General features: G+C 46.5%; 1 protein-coding gene across 1 annotated transcript in view; it reads right to left on the bottom strand.

Moving 5' to 3' along the window:
- The window catches only part of LOC120990676 (gastrula zinc finger protein XlCGF67.1-like), a gene marked incomplete at its 3' end in the record, with an annotated part of 30,916 nt that extends 15,149 nt beyond the window's left edge, over positions 1-15,767 (bottom strand). The window contains exon 1 of the mRNA XM_040419586.1: positions 15,710-15,767. Within this exon, the coding sequence (XP_040275520.1) occupies positions 15,710-15,743 (34 nt within the window). The remainder of the gene's footprint in view (positions 1-15,709) is intronic.
- Positions 15,768-16,037: the final 270 nt, after the last annotated feature.

Genomic DNA, 16,037 nt, shown 5'->3' with positions numbered 1-16,037 from the left:
GCCATCCAGGCGTATGTCGCGGGAAACTGTAGGTGGACGCACCTACTTTTAGAAGGCTCGAGCATGGGTGTAGGGAAATCTAGGGAACAGAAGGGTACCACTTCTGAGTATAGGACAGCCAAGCAGTACATGAAATCCATCTATGGAGGAGGAGTTGTTAAGCCCCTCAAAGATTGGCACCAAGGGACTGTAGGTTCAGAGTGGACCACCCCCAAAGAAGTGACCTTTCAGGTCTGGACTTGGGAAAAAGTTTGTCCGTGAATTCCCCACTAGACTCCAAAGTCATGGTTCCCTCCAGAAAGCAGAACTGTGGCTGCACGAATCCATCGATCTCCAGCAACAGGGCATTCAAAAGTCCCAGACAGTTCGAACTAACACTGTCATGTACTCCCGTCCAACTAAAACTACGGAGTCCAATAGAAGCACTTTTCTATTTCTCTCTCTCTCATCCCTCCCTCATCTCTCCATCTAACCTTGAGACGATGCACCATGTTGAATCCAGCTTCTCTTTGTGCTGGTTTTAAGGACGATGAGAAGGGGGGGAAATTGGTGCAGAAAACAACAATCTTCAAACATTTTTACTAACCATTCTAACCTCTCAACTGTCAATCAATTTTCTATCCTAGTAGGGAATTACGTTGAAAACCATCACGACTGCGTTTTCTTTGACGGTACTTGGGTCAGATTTTTGCAAACAAGGTAAAAAATCATGGCCGATCCATGGCCTGAATGTTCTGCTGTAACCCTTTATTCCATTAGGGATGCCTCCAGGCAGCCCCACGGGTTATCACCTGATGTCCACCACCGGATTCGGGAGTCTCTTCCGAACCCAGACTCAATAACCAGTGTTCATTCTAGTCAACCAGGTGATTGGGTCGTGCTAAAGAAACATCCGAAGACGGGACTAGAGCCGAGATATCTTGGGCCAGTCCAGGTGCTGCTGATGACACCAACCTCCCTTAAGGTCGAGGAACGTAACGGGTGGATCCACGCTACTGGACCACAAAGTGCAATGATCAGGTACCTCGTATTCCTTTATTCTTTCTGTCTAATGCACTTTGGAAAATGTTATGAGGAGTCACATCCGAATTTTTTATTCAGAATGCATTTGCAGTTAGCAAAGACGGCAAATAGATCCAACTGCTGGGTGTGCTCCAAACCACCTCCGGGTCAGAGCCTCCCGGCCATGGCGGCATTTCATGCCCTTTATGACATCAGGGTTGGCATGAGGAAAATCAACCCTTTAGGTAAATCTGTGGAGCGTCACCTATCCATAGAGTTCAACCATACATTATTGCAGATGAAGGTTGGAACCCCTTTAAAAGATCTGGGGGGCTTCGGTGATATTTTGTTTTCTATAGGACCGTGGCTTAAGGAAACAGGAGGAGACCATGACCTTGGCCATTAGATTGGACAGACGTGTCAGGGAGAGACAGCGGGAACATCTTTTCTTTCCCCAGGGACCCTCCAGACCTGAATCCGCACCCGTGGGACCTAGCCAGGAGTCTCACTTGGATGAGCCTATGCAACTGGCTATGACTCGAAGAGAACGACGCCGACTACAGGGTGCCTGTTTCTACTGTGGCGACCCGGAACATTGGGTTCGTCAATGTCCAAAGATCCCTCCATCTGGAAGACCACCCAAGTTTGAGGGATCCAAAAGCAAGGTACTCCCGAAGGCGGTAAGAAAGAAGTTGTTATTACCCATTTCTGTTACCTTTGGTACAGTCAGGGGATCAGGTAGAGCTTTTATGGATTCCGGTTCTGCCTTTAGTTTTATTGATCTCAGGTTCGCGGGTCAGGTGGGAATTCCGGTCTTGAATCTGCCCACTCCCATCTGTATTGTGGCCATTGACTTCACTCCCTTGTTGGGAGGAACCGTCAAATTATGCACTCCCAAATTAACCTTGTCTGTTGGAGTATATCAGTCATTCAGAAAGGTGTTCGTTCGCAGCTCCACAACCCGGTCATTAACTGGACCACGGGAGAGTTAGAAAGGTGGGGTCCTAATTGTAGCTCCTGTCTAACCCTTGTCAAGGGAGGGGTTTCTTCTGATGTAATGCCAATTCCTCCTTATTTAGAAGAGTTCCGAGATGTCTTCTCCTCATGCGAATTGGAGACTCTCCCTCCTCATAGACCTTATGACTGCACCATTGAATTAGAGGCTGGGTCTAAGTTCCCCAAGGGGCGTATTTACAACCTTTCTGGCCCCGAACACAACGCCTTGAAGGAATATTTAAAGGAGAGTTTAGAAAAAGGACATATTAGGCCATCCTCCTCCCCCATGGGTGCAGGGTTCTTTTTTGTCAAAAAGAAAGATAGTGGTCTTAGGCCCTGTATCGATTACAGAAAATTGAACAAGATCACCATTAGGAATCAGTATTCTATCCAGTTGATAGCCGACTTGTTCAACCAGGTTTTGGGGGCTTCCTGGTTTTCTAAGCTTGACTTGAAAGGGGCTTATAATCTTATAAGCATTAAAGAGGGAGATGAATGGAAAACTGCCTTGAACACCCCAGAGAGGCACTTTGAGTACTTAGTCATGCCTTTCGGCCTTAGCAGCGCCCCGGCAGTTTTCCAAAACTTCATGAATGATATTTTCAGGGAGCTTATTGGTAGATTCGTTATTGTTTACCTTGATGATATCTTGATTTTCTCTCCGGATTGGGGATCCCATGTCTCCCATCTTAAACAAGTGCTTGGTATCCTCAGAGAGAATCAATTGTCGGTCAAACTTGAAAAATGCGTGTTTGGAGTACAGGAAATGTTGTTTTTAGGGTATATCCTTACTCCACACACATTTAAAATGGATCCTAAGAAGGTTCAGGCTATTCAAGACTGGATGAGACCATTCTCCCTTAAAGCATTACAACGCTTTTTGGGGTCCTCCAATTACTATCGAAAATGAATTTAAAAAAATTCTGTTATCGCCAAGCCCTTGACCGATATAACTAAGAAGGGAGCGGACCTTGTTAACTGGCCACCTGGGGCTCTCGAGTCCTTCGAATCCCTTAAGATGTGTTTTCAGAATGCTCCAGTCTTGATTCAGCGGGATCCAGAGGTACCATTCGTTGTTGAGGTTGACGCAACGGAGGATGGGGTGGGGGCCATCCTTTCCCAGGGGTCTTCTAATTTCACCAATTTAAGACCCTGTGCGTTCTTTTCTCGTAAATGCTCTCCCACCGAGAGGAATTATAACATAGGAAATTGGGAATTACTGGCTATCAAATGGGCTTTCGAGGAATGGAGACATTTTTTAGAGGGGGCCAAACACTGTGTTACGGTTCTTACTGACCATAAAAACCTAGTGTTTCTTGAAACCGCCAAACGCCTTAATCCTAGGCAAGCTAGATGGGCCCTGTTCTTCACCCGTTTTAACTTCTCCATTACTTTCAGGCCAGGAAGTAAGAACATCAATGCGGACACCTTGTCCCGAAGTTTTTGCGCTTTCCAGCCTCCTCCTCCTCTTCTGAAATTATTTCTGCACAGCATCTCGCACCTGCACGAACCCCCTCAGATAAGTTGTTTGTCCCTGGGCACTTCCGTCTTCGTATGTTAGGCGAATGTCACGACTCTATTTTTTGCGGCCATCCCGGTATCAATGCTACCATGGAGCTGGTGTCTAGATCTTTCTGGTGGCCCACCTTCTCCAGAGATGTCCATTCCTATGTGTCCGCTTGTGAGGTATGTGCGAGATCCAAGTCTCCTAAAACTCGCCCTGCTGGGGAACTTCGACCTCTACCCATTCCCTGCAGGCCATGGTCTCATATCTCCATGGACTTTATCACCAATTTGCCCGTCTCTGAGGGGAAGTCAGTGGTGTGGTTAGTGGTCGACCGTTTTAGTAAAATAGTGCATTTCGTCCCACTGGCTAGACTACCCAATGCCAAGATGCTAGGGTCCTTATTTGTTGACCACATTGTACGGCTGCATGGCGTTCCTGAGAATGTTGTTTCTGACAGGGGTGTTCAGTTTGTATCCAAGTTTTGGAGAGCTTTCTGTCAAAGGTGTAAGATTAATTTATCCTTTTCGTCAGCCTTCCATCCCGAGACCAATGGGCAGATGGAAAGGTTAAACCAGGCAGTCGAACAGTTTCTCAGATGTTATGTGTCCGATAATCAGCATCGCTGGGTGGGATATCTTCCATTGGCGGAGTTCGCCATCAATAATCGGGTAAATTTCTCCACGGGAGTGTCCCCTTTTTTCTGTAACCTGGGTTATCATCCTCGTTTTAGCTCAAATGTTTCTGTGTCCTCTTTCAACCCGGAGGCTGATAGCTTCACATCAGACCTGTGCACAGTCGGGGCCCAGGTTCAATCGAACCTGGAGAAGGGCCAGGAGGCTCAAAAAGTCCAAGCTAATAAGAAGCGCTCCAAGGGGGTTGACTTCGTGGTCGGTGATAAGGTGTGGTTATCCACCAAAAATTTGTCTCTGAAAGGGGTTGTCAGGAAGTTTGTAGGACCTTACGAGGTTACGGAGAATCTCAATCCAGTGTCTTTTAGACTGAAATTGCCCGACTCCCTCCGCATCCACAATGTGTTTCATAAGTCACTGTTAAAGAGGTACATTTCACTTGTGGTTCCTTCACAAGGTCCTCCCTCTCCCGTGGAAGTAGAAGGCTATGACGAGTTTGTTATATCTAAGATCCTTCCTAATGTCAGGAAGGTTCGAAACTCCTTGCAGTACTTAGTGCACTGGAGGGGTTTTGGACCTGAGGAGAGGTCCTGGGTGCCGGCGCATCGGAGGCATGCCTCCTCTTTGGTTAGAAAGTTCCACCGGGAACATCCAGAGAAAATCGCTCATGCGGTCCTAAGGCCCCCCGTGGAGAAGGGGGGGGGGGTACTGTCACAGGACGCCGGCGACGCGCATCCTTCCCCTTGCACCGCCGACGTCCTGTTACTCTCCGGCAGCTGCAGGAGGCGCCCTCCGCGCAGAGCGGGGAGCCGCTTGGCGTCTCCGCTGCCATGGCAACGGAGGGCAGAGCGCGCCGGCCGCATGCTCCTTCTATGTGCGGGCGGCGTCCTCTGTTGCCAGGATACCTGTGTGGGGTGAGCGCCAAGCTGGACATGGACAGGTCATGTGGCGCTGGCCACGTCACATTACATTAGCCCTTCAGTATATAGGCAGGCAACCTGCTGGCCACAGGTTGCCTGTGATATTGTTTATATAGGCCCTTAATACTGTGCTCCATTGCTCTTGAATTTGACCGACGGCTAGTTATTTGACCACGCTCCTGCTTCTCCCTTGTACTCTGACGCAACCTCCAGGTTTGACCTCTGGCTTCTTATTGGTATTGTCTTTGCATCTCCCTCGTAGTTTGACGTGACCTCTCGTTGTGACCTTTGCTAGTTTGTTGACCCTTCTCGACTGCTGTACGCTCCTGTCTCCGCTTTTCTCTGTCCCTCCCGCACTTACTCAAGTTAGGGATCGCCGCCCAGTTGCGCTCAGTCGCCTAGGACTGGTAAGTGCAAGTAGGCAGGGACAGGGGCGTGGGTGGCAGACTAGTGGGCGCATGCTTTCCCTCTCTTCTTCCGGGCAGCGTGACACAGCCTCTCAAGAGTCTATTATGATGTCAAAGAGAACCGGCAGATATGTTACATAACCGTTCAGCCGTCCGTCTGGACAATCTCATGGCGACTTGTTATCAGGCGCCTTTGCTCCTTCAGGAAAGAAGAAGTATTGCAGTTGGGAACAGCAACTGTAGCCCATGAGTTGGAGATGGTTGATTCCATGGACCGGGGACCTTCTCTGAATTATCTACGATATGTCCCCCAGCAATCTTGCCATGGTCACTAATGGGAGAGTGAGCCTGGGTCTCCCAGTTACTCGGCATCAGACCTTCATCTTCTAAGTAAGAAGCTGTCTCCGCTGGGGAGCTAAAGGTCACCACTGCTCTGGTAGATTGAGTAAAATCTGAGGATAGCAGCATATTGTAAATGAAACTTGATGCGCTTTGCATACAGAGTGGAGCACACAGAGCTGAATGCTCTGCCTTCGACTAACCTCAAAGTAGTAATCCGCAAATATTAGAATCTCAGCTCCCCGTATGAGTAAGGGCAATTTGCTAGCACGAAAACTGTGCAAAATCTCTTCCTTATGGTTGTTGTCCGGATACCAGACAATCACTTGTCTAGGCCTCCCTGCTTTGTCTATATCTATATTGTTATTTGCCTGCCGGGGACCTATCCGTTGGACCCGTTCCACCCTCTTGGTACCTTGTAAGGCTAAGGCCTCTGGTATTTTTTCCTCACATAGCTTGTGGAGCAAATGCAGTTTAATGTATTCTGGCAAACCCACGATTCTCAGGTTGTTTCTTCTGTACCTATCTTCAAGGCCATTCAGCTTGTCCTTTAACACTGAGTTATATAACTGTAGCTGTCTTATATGGGCATGGGTGTCTCCCGACTCAGACTCCAGCATATTCACTCAATGTTATAACTCCTCCAATCTCCCAGCATGAGCCACTACCTCCATCTGTAGTAACTGCAGTGAGGCTGAAATGGTGGTCGTGATGGTTTTATTGCTATCTTAATAGCCAGTTGTATAGTCTATCATAATGCCTGCTGGGCCCAAGTCCAACCACTCCTGGTCCTCCTCTCATAGTAAAGGAGAGTTGCCAGCATGCGTTACTTCCTTTTCCATTAGCTGCTTCCACCACCTTGGCTGAAGACCACGATCTTATCTCCTGAATGTATTGGTCCGAACCTGCTACTCCGGAGCAGGTACCTCTCCATCCATTGACCCGCTGTGTCAGGTTTCTGCCAGCAAACAGCTGCTATGTTTTGCAGTGTATGTAAACTGGTACGGAGCATGAGCCAGTAACGTATACTTGTTATGGAAGTATCGAAGGACAAGAGGAGTGGTTAAAGTGTCATTCCTGAACGTTGAGGCGGTCATATTGTAAGAAGGCTTTTTGCCTCTTAGGAGGAGAGTTGAACCTCCTAACATTATGAGACAGAATCTTTCACATGCCAAAAGGGAAATAAAAGTACTCATGTAATCAGTAATAGGAGTGGAACATCAATCCTAACAAAAACAGTATAAACATAGATACAAAAACAGTCAGGAGCCACGTATCGGACAGAACTTGCTAATATCGTGCCCTGAAATGCCCTAGCCGTGGGAAGATCATGGAATCCAAATCCATGTCATGAGAAATATATGATAAAAAAGAAAAGGAAAAAAAAAACACACTGCTCTGTATAAAGAGAAGTATATTGGATAGTTTGGCATGAAAAGGTGGAAAAAGCTATATATAAAGGAAAAAAGTATATAAAAGAAAAGAATGAAGGCTGTGGTGGGTCCCGCACCCCATATCGGAACAGCAGTATCCCAAATAGGGGAAACCGTCAGAAAGTAAACAAGAGCGGGACAGCAAGAAACCACCACAGCCCCCCAAAATTAAAAAGTCACCCTAGAAATAGTAACTTGCTGTAGTAAGAAGAAACCAGCTCCATGGAACTGTCTGAAAGTCCTTGATAGCTGAAAAATAGTCAGACCAGAAAGTACATAAAAAAATAAATGTAGTAAACCCCAAATGTCCATCTAACATCACCGATCAGGCACCAATTCCAGCGCCCATCACAGCCCAGCGTCACCCTGCCTTGTAAGTGGAGTGCACCAGTAAAATATATTCCTGGTACAAAAAAAAAAGGAATAGCTTGATAAAACAAAATACTCAGGGGAAGAAGGAGCCAGTTGCGCTTCCGACAATACCACTAGTAAAGGCACTACCAGAAGGATTATCAGCAGGACAGAGTAAGCAGATAATGACCAAATCCATCCCAGCAGTCAGTAGGGAGCACCATCAGAACAATGTAAAATAGAAAAAAATGGAAGCCTTAGAAGTAAAGAGCCTCAGAGATCATGAGATAGACAGCAGAAACATACCGTTCCATCAAGCCAAGTCCTCTGTGGTAGGGGTCTAACTATGAGATCTCCATTAGGCTCACCCTGGGGATTCCAGAAGGGCAGGGATACTCTTTCTTCTAAACCTGCCATGATCTGTCCGGTCTCTGCAGCAGTGGAGCAGGATCAACTGGTGGTTCAAAAGAGACTCCTTCCTGTTGCAGAATCTCATAGCCTTCCATAAGATCCTTGATCAGCGATGGTTTCCAATCTACACACCGCATGGAAAGGGAAGTCTCATTGATAGCGGATTTGAGCTCGTTGCAGACCCATGGCAACAGGACTCATTGCTCTATGACGTTCTAGGGTAGCAGGAGCCAGGTCTGTGAACAGTTGTACAGATGGAGCCACAGCGGGGAGGGGTTTCAAATTTCGAGCCACTGCTAAGAGTTGATCCTTCATTTCAGGGTAGTGTAGCCAAAGCACAATATCCTGAGGAACATTAAGATTTCTAGTATGACCAAGTGCTCTATGCACGCGATCCATTCTGAACATATTAGGGTCTGCCTGGTGTAATAGAGCTTGAAAGAGGTTAAGAACAGTGGGTTGCAATGCCATAATGGATTCAGGCATATCCCTAATCCTAATGTTAGCTCTCCGGTTACGATTTATCAAGTCCTCCCGTTTATACTCAAGGTCTTTAAGGTGATGAACATGATTGTGGAGGCGAGACTTATCTTCTTCCATGGCATCTGCCACTTCATCCATCCTATCCTCTAGATCAGATACTTAGGTACCCAATTCCTGCATTTGCTTGGTAAAAGTTCCCAACAGCCTTGGATAACTCTGAAGTGAAAAGCGTTTTAATATTAGCATATAGTTCAGTAGGGTCAAATGCTGGTGCTTGGGACCCTATAGCTGGGTCAGGCTCAGATGGCATCAAAGAACACAAACTCCTGCTGGGAGAGTCTGATTGTTCCATTTCAGGTGGTTGAGGTCTATGGAAAGGCTTAGGTAGAGTTTGCCATGAAGGAGACTTCTCCTTGAGTTTCTTGTTCTGCGATTTTCTAGGCATATCCCATTTACGTAATAGAAACAATTATGCAATTAAGCCAGACAGGGCAAGGTAGACAAAAAGGGCCAGATGCCGCAGAAGGGGCCATGCATGTTAGCAAGAGTTATGCTCTATAATACACAATGGATCAGTGGCGGATCCAGATCCTGGTCTCGGCGGCGGACAGAAAATAATGTGGTGCTTGGGGATGACACACTGTTATGGGGGCCATCTGTGGGGATGACACACTGTTATGGGGGCCATCTGTGGGGATGACACACTGTTATGGGCATCTATGGTGTTGACACTGTTATGGGGGAGTATGGGGGGAGGAAAGAGAAGAACTTGTGGAGGGGCCAGGGTGTGTACTGGAGGGAGCCAGCCAGTCCCCCCTTCACATAGTATTTATTAACCACCTTTTTAGCAGTCCCCCGAGGGGTTAATAAATACTGTGAATGGAGGACTGCTGAAAAGGGTTAATAACTACTGTGAAGGACCTTTCACAATAGTTATTAACCCCTTTCAGCAATCCCCAGCAGCACAGACCAGTAAGTAGACACTACCTCAGGCTCAGCTGCGCTCCTGAGAGTCCACTCCTACTCCTGAGACTGACTGAGTGTGTTCCTCCTGGCACTCCTGCTCGGAGCTGCTCGCGCCTGCTCCTTACTTCTACTTCCTGCCGCGTCTGCAAACCAGAATTGTGACGCCAGACGGTCAGTGCACTCTGCGCAGTGCCAGTGACTGACTACTTGATTCGGAGATCATGTGAGTGAGTAATGTACAGTACAGACCAAAAGTTTGGACACACCTTCTCATTCAAAGAGTTTTCTTTTTTTTCATGACTATGAAAATTGTAGATTCACACTGAAGGCATCAAAACTATGAATTAACACATGTGGAATTATATACATAACAAACAAGTGTGAAACAACTGAAAATATGTCATATTCTAGGTTCTTCAAAGTAGCCACCTTTTGCTTTGATTACTGCTTTGCACACTCTTGGCATTCTCTTGATGAGCTTCAAGAGGTAGTCCCCTGAAATGGTCTTCCAACAGTCTTGAAGGAGTTCCCAGAGATGCTTAGCACTTGTTGGCCCTTTTGCCTTCACTCTGCGGTCCAGCTCACCCCAAACCATCTCGATTAGGTTCAGGTCCGGTGACTGTGGAGGCCAGGTCATCTGGCGCAGCACCCCATCACTCTCCTTCATGGTCAAATAGCCCTTACTTTCAAAGTTTTCCCAATTTTTCGGATGACTGACTGACCTTCATTTCTTAAAGTAATGATGGCCACTCGTTTTTCTTTACTTAGCTGTTTTCTTCTTGCCCTAATACAAATTCTAACAGTCTATTCAGTAGGACTATCAGCTGTGTATCCACCTGACTTCTCCTCAACGCCACTGATGGTCCCAACCCCATTTATAAGGCAAGAAATCCCACTTATTAAACCTGACAGGGCACACCTGTGAAGTGAAAACCATTTCAGGGGACTACCTCTTGAAGCTAATCAAGAGAATGCCAAGAGAGTGTGCAAAGCAGTAATCAAAGCAAAAGGTGGCTACTTTGAAGAACCTAGAATATGACATATTTTCAGTTGTTTCACACTTGTTTGTTATGTATATAATTCCACATGTGTTAATTCATAGTTTTGATGCCTTCAGTGTGAATCTACAATTTTCATAGTCATGAAAATAAAGAAAACTCTTTGAATGAGAAGGTGTGTCCAAACTTTTGGTCTGTACTGTACTTCTGTCTAGGTCTACCTGTTTTCCATTCCATTCTCTTAGAATCCAACCCTGGATTATCTTCGTGTGGCTTTGGCACCAGGGGACTGAGGGTATGCAGGCGGTTAGGCTTCCTAGTAAGCTCATGGTAGGGTTGGGCGATATAGGCGATATGCAATATAAATTTGGGCCACGATATGGATTCAGAGGCTGGCTGCCATGGTCAGCTCCCTGCTGTTATGTGCACAAAGCACAGGGCAGCAGGGAGAGTGTAAAGTCCTATTCACCCTAATAGAGCTCTATTAGGGTGAATATGACAAGGGTTCTAGCCCTTAAGGAGGGTAATAATTATTTTAAAAAAGTTTAAAAAAAAAATATTTAAACACCCCCCAAATATAGAAAACAATATATCGCATATGCTTAAAATTATATTGCAATATAGATTTTAGGCCATATCGCCCACCCCTTGCTCATGGCTTTCCTGATGGAGCATCTGTGACAACTCTGAAACATCCTGATTTTCTCTATCAGGGCCGCTGTTTTGTCCTGAGTAAGAAAGGTTTTTAATAAGGTTGAGTCCAGTTCTACACCTAGGAATCTTATTCTTCTGGATGGAGTAAGTGTGGATTTTTTTATGTTTATAATCCAACCGAGAACTTTTAGAATCTCTGAAAACCTTTGAGTTGCCGATAGGTTTTCTACTTCTGTTCTGCCCAGAATTAGGAAATCGTCGAGGTATGGGATAATCGTTATATCTTCTCGGCGAAGATAAGCCACCATCTCTACCACAATTTTTGTAAAAATTCTGGGTGCCGAGGAGATGGCGAAAGGAAGGGCGACGTACTGAAAGTGGTGGATCAAACCGTCCACCCCCTTTAGTGCGAACCGTAAATATTTTTGAGAGAGATGATGAATAGGGATATAGTAATATGCGTCTTTGAGGTCGATCGACGAAATAAATGCCCCTTTTTGGATCAGAGGAATTGTGGATGGGATGGTTTCCATCCTGAATTTCCTGTACAGAATGGATCTATTTAAAGGCTTTAAATTTATTATGGTTCGAAAAGACTGGTCTGGTTTTTTTTACTAGAAAGAGGTTGGAATAGAATCCTCTCCTCTCTTCTAGTACTGGGACCTTTTGAATTACACCTAGATCTAGAAGGTCTCGGACACCCTGCCATATCTTTGGAAGTTCTGTTCTGTTCTGGGCAGAGATACAGAATCTTCTTGGGGGGACTGATGTGAATTCTATCTTGTAACCCTGGGAGATTACGTTTAGAACCCAGGGATTTGAGGTGATTTGTTCCCATGAGGATAGAAAACCCATCAGTCTGCCCCCTACTCTGGCGTCATTGTTGTTTGGTCTGTCTGTTTTGGGGATTGAGGATGAAGCCTCTCCCTCTTCCCCCTTTAGGGTAGCTCCATCTGCCGGTTTTTCCTTTACCCCTGTAAGATCTTTGTTGAGGCTGAAACTGACAAAAGGGCTTCTTTTTAGTTTCCTTATCCTCCGGAAAACCTTTTTTCTTATCAGCTGCTCTTTCTAGAATTTTATCTAAAGTGGGCCCGAAAACAAATTCCCCTGAAAATGGGATAGAGCAGAGCTTGGCTTTGGATGCTTTGTCCCCTGACCAGGCTTTCATCCATAGTGCCCGCCGGGCTGCATTAGAGAGAGCAGCGTCTTTTGCTGAAAAACTGATGGATTCCGCGGAAGCATTTGCTAAGAATGCTGTGGCGGATCGGAGGAGTGGGATAGAATCCCTAATCTCTTCTCTAGAAGTTTTATTTTTTAGTTGTTCGTCGAGTTCTCCTAGCCAGATATACATGGCCCTGGCTACGGATGTTGCTGCAATATTTGTTTTAACTCTGAACATCGCAGACTCCCAGGATCTTTTCAGGAGCCCATCCGCTTTTCGATCCATTGGATCACCCAGCTGAGAGGAGTCCTCAAAAGGTAAAGCGGTTCTCTTTACCACCTTGGCTACCTGTATGTCAACCTTAGGGGTTTCATTAAATAATTTGCATTCCGTTGGGTCAAAGCAGAGTCTATTTCTAAACTCCTTGGGGACCCCTAGCCTCTTCTCTGGATCCGACCACTCTTCCATGATCATTTTCCATTTTTCGTTTATAGGAAAAACAATGGACGTTTTTGATCTAAGACCCCCGGACATTTCGTCTTGGACAGTACGGGGCTTAGGCGTATCCTCAATTCCCATTGTGGACCTAACAGCCCTCAGTAATTCCTCCATTTCATCTGAGGAGAAGAAATATTTTTTATCTTCCTCCATGATCTCCCCTTCTGATAGGGGATCCTTGTTAGGTATCTGTCTAGATGTGACGGAGGCTTCTTCTACATCCTCGGTATCAGAGGAGGAAATAATAGAGAGTTTGCGTTTCTTGGGAGGGTTGGGGTTACTGGCGGGAGCTGACATAGTGGCCAAAGAAGATTTAATCTCGTCCAAAATAAAAGATTTCATTTCTGTTAGAATATCTGGTTGTTCTTCTTTCCAGATCTCTGCACAGCCTTTTTCTGTAATTTTCAGGGAGCCTTTTGGAGCACGCATTGCATTTTAGGAGTCTCACTTTAGATTTAGACTCTTTAGTGCCCTGGAAGTGAGGGAGCAACCAGATATACCGCAATTAGTATCTAAACTTAAGAGTGTAAAGTTTGAAATACACCCCCCCGAGGGGACTCACGGTACTGATGGCCGAAGGATCGGAGCCTTCCTGGCGGGGAGTAGGTGCCTCAGACATCGCGGTGCTTGCAGGCGAGGGCTGACTGGAACCGCGATTATTTTGAATCCCTCACGGCGTCTGACGTCATTCAGCTGCGCCCTCAGGTTGTCGGCGTGTGCCTGCGCCGCACCAGTCCTCTTAAAGGTACGCCTCCTAAAAGCGCTCCAAGCGCCGCACCTACTCCCCCGGCCGGTGACATGTTTAACAGTGAAGGAGGACGCCAAGCGCAGCGAGCGAGCCACCCTCGTGAAGCCAGCACCCCAGACTGCTTCCCAATAGAAGGAAGGAGGTCAAGAGGTAAGGAAGGACCGCAGGCCTCAGCATAAGCCGAGACAAGGGTCCTTGTTGCTCCATGCTGTCCAGCCTTAGCCCATGCCGCGGGAGGACAGCAGGAGATTCCTGAAAAAGAATAAAGTTACTACCCCCCTGATAGAAGGGCTCTCTCCACATGTTGGCCCCTGTAGGGGCAGGAAAGCACTGAGGAGGTGGAGGGGTGGGGGGAATTTAAACTCTCTTCATGTGTTCCTGCCCCTACAGAGGTCAAGGGTCAATCTTATTGTGGGCCGTCATGGTGGATGAAATGGAAATATTTTTTTCTTATTATCCTCCTCTAAAACCTAGGTGCATCTTATATAGGGCGAAAAATACGGTACAGTGCAGCAGAGACCAGTGCAGCAGAGACCCTAGTCAGTTTATATAGTCGTTATAAAGTGTTATATATTTTAATATGGACCTTGTGTTTTGTTATGCGCATGAATACAGTCAGCGCCGACTAGAACCACCTAAGCACCGCCCACCCCTTAAGCCACCGCTTTAGCTCCTCAACGCCTGTGCAAATCTGAAATCGTGCCTGAAAAATGTCCTACAAAACAATGACCCCTAAAATCTACACGGTGCTCCTTCAATTCTGAGATTCGTATTGGAGTCAAGTAGAACTCTAGGGTCACATATGGGATATTTCTACAATCTGGGTAATAAATCTGAATCAGGGTAATAAATATGGGGTTTTAGTTCTATTTTATCACCTGCTTTTTAAAAAAAAATTGCTGTGGCTTCTGCTACTTGGACGGCGGGAAGTCAGCAGAAAGAGGCCTCCTGGTGGCAGACATCTGCTCAGCAAAATCGGTGGAAAGCTGGGTAATGAGCATATCCTAGTAATCCAACAATTTAGCCTCTTTCAGTATCAGGAAAACATTCCCCCCATTCAACTTCTATAGCGAGGGTCTAAAAGCAGTAGTCATCATTGTGCTGGATGATAACAATACACTTGAGAGTATGTCAGCAACCAAGCAAACAGCTTTCATGTTCTGAGCTGTATTGAGATGGTTGGTCACGGCCAGTGTCATCGTCATGGTCAACGTCATGATCATCATCAGCCTCATCCCCTAGCTGTCTCTGGGAAAACTCAATTTCCCCCTGCACCAGCAATTTCTCCTAAATATCCTCCCCACCAGTCGTAGCTCCTCATCCTCCCCCTTGCTTCTCCATGCAACTTCATCCATGTGGGTCCTCAACAGATACAGGGCGGTGATCAAGAGGTGCAAGCTGTTCTACTTTCAACATCTCTTGTGGAATCAGTATGAGCTTTTCTCAAATATCAAGATCAGGGATGACCTAGTTGATCTCAATGTTTTCTCTACTCTCACATCTGGCGGTAGCTTTGAGAGGCCGGAGAACTCGACACATGTCCCTGATAAGTTGCAATTGCCTAAGCTCACAGTAACACATGCGTCCTGCTGCGGTGGTCTGGTGCATGATGTCATCATTAAGCAGTCTACACGAATATCGCAGTGCCAATACGACACCTATTTACTATCTGTCAGGTAAATAAAGCCCTATGATTATGTTTAACTTATAAGGCAAATGCAGGGCCCTAACATGATGTTAAAAGAGCCTGTAGATTTGCGTAGCTCCTCTATTACATGCACACACGTGTATACTGCATGACAGGTCTTACCTTGTGATATAAGAGGCTGGTTGTCCTCCATTACATGTCACTGCACACACGTGTATACACTGCACATGACGGGTCTTACCTTGTGATATAAGAGGCTGGTGCTCCTCCATTACAGGTCACTGCACACACGTGTACACACTGCACATGACGGCTCTTACCTTGTGATATAAGAGGCTGGTGCTCCTCCATTACAGGTCACTGCACACACGTGTATACACTGCACATGACGGCTCTTACCTTGTGATATAAGAGGCTGGTGCTCCTCCATTACAGGTCACTGCACACACGTGTATACACTGCACATGACGGCTCTTACCTTGTGATATAAGAGGCTGGAGCTCCTCCATTACATGTCACTGCACACACGTGTACACACTGCACATGACGGCTCTTACCTTGTGATATAAGAGGCTGGTGCTCCTCCATCATGGCCTCCTTGTACAGATCCTTGTGTCCTTCTATATACTCCCACTCCTCCATGGAGAAATAGACAGTGACATCCTGACACCTTATAGGAACCTGACAACACAATGACACCGTCATCACCCAGACCCCTCCAGTGCTGTTACTGGAGAATTTCCCAGCATTCCCAGCAGTGTCACCTCTCCAGTCAGCAGCTCCATCATCTTGTGGGTGAGTTCTAGGATCTTCTGCTCATGTATCAGGGGGTGAGGGGGAGGCTCTGTGATGGGGGGAGGGGTCCTGCTCCGCCCTCCTGACTCC

The sequence above is a fragment of the Bufo bufo genome, chromosome 2 (assembly GCF_905171765.1).
Source record: "Bufo bufo chromosome 2, aBufBuf1.1, whole genome shotgun sequence".
Taxonomy (NCBI): Eukaryota; Metazoa; Chordata; class Amphibia; order Anura; family Bufonidae; genus Bufo; species Bufo bufo.
The sequence above is the reverse complement of the archived record's forward strand: the minus strand, read 5'-3'. Positions and strand labels throughout refer to the sequence as shown.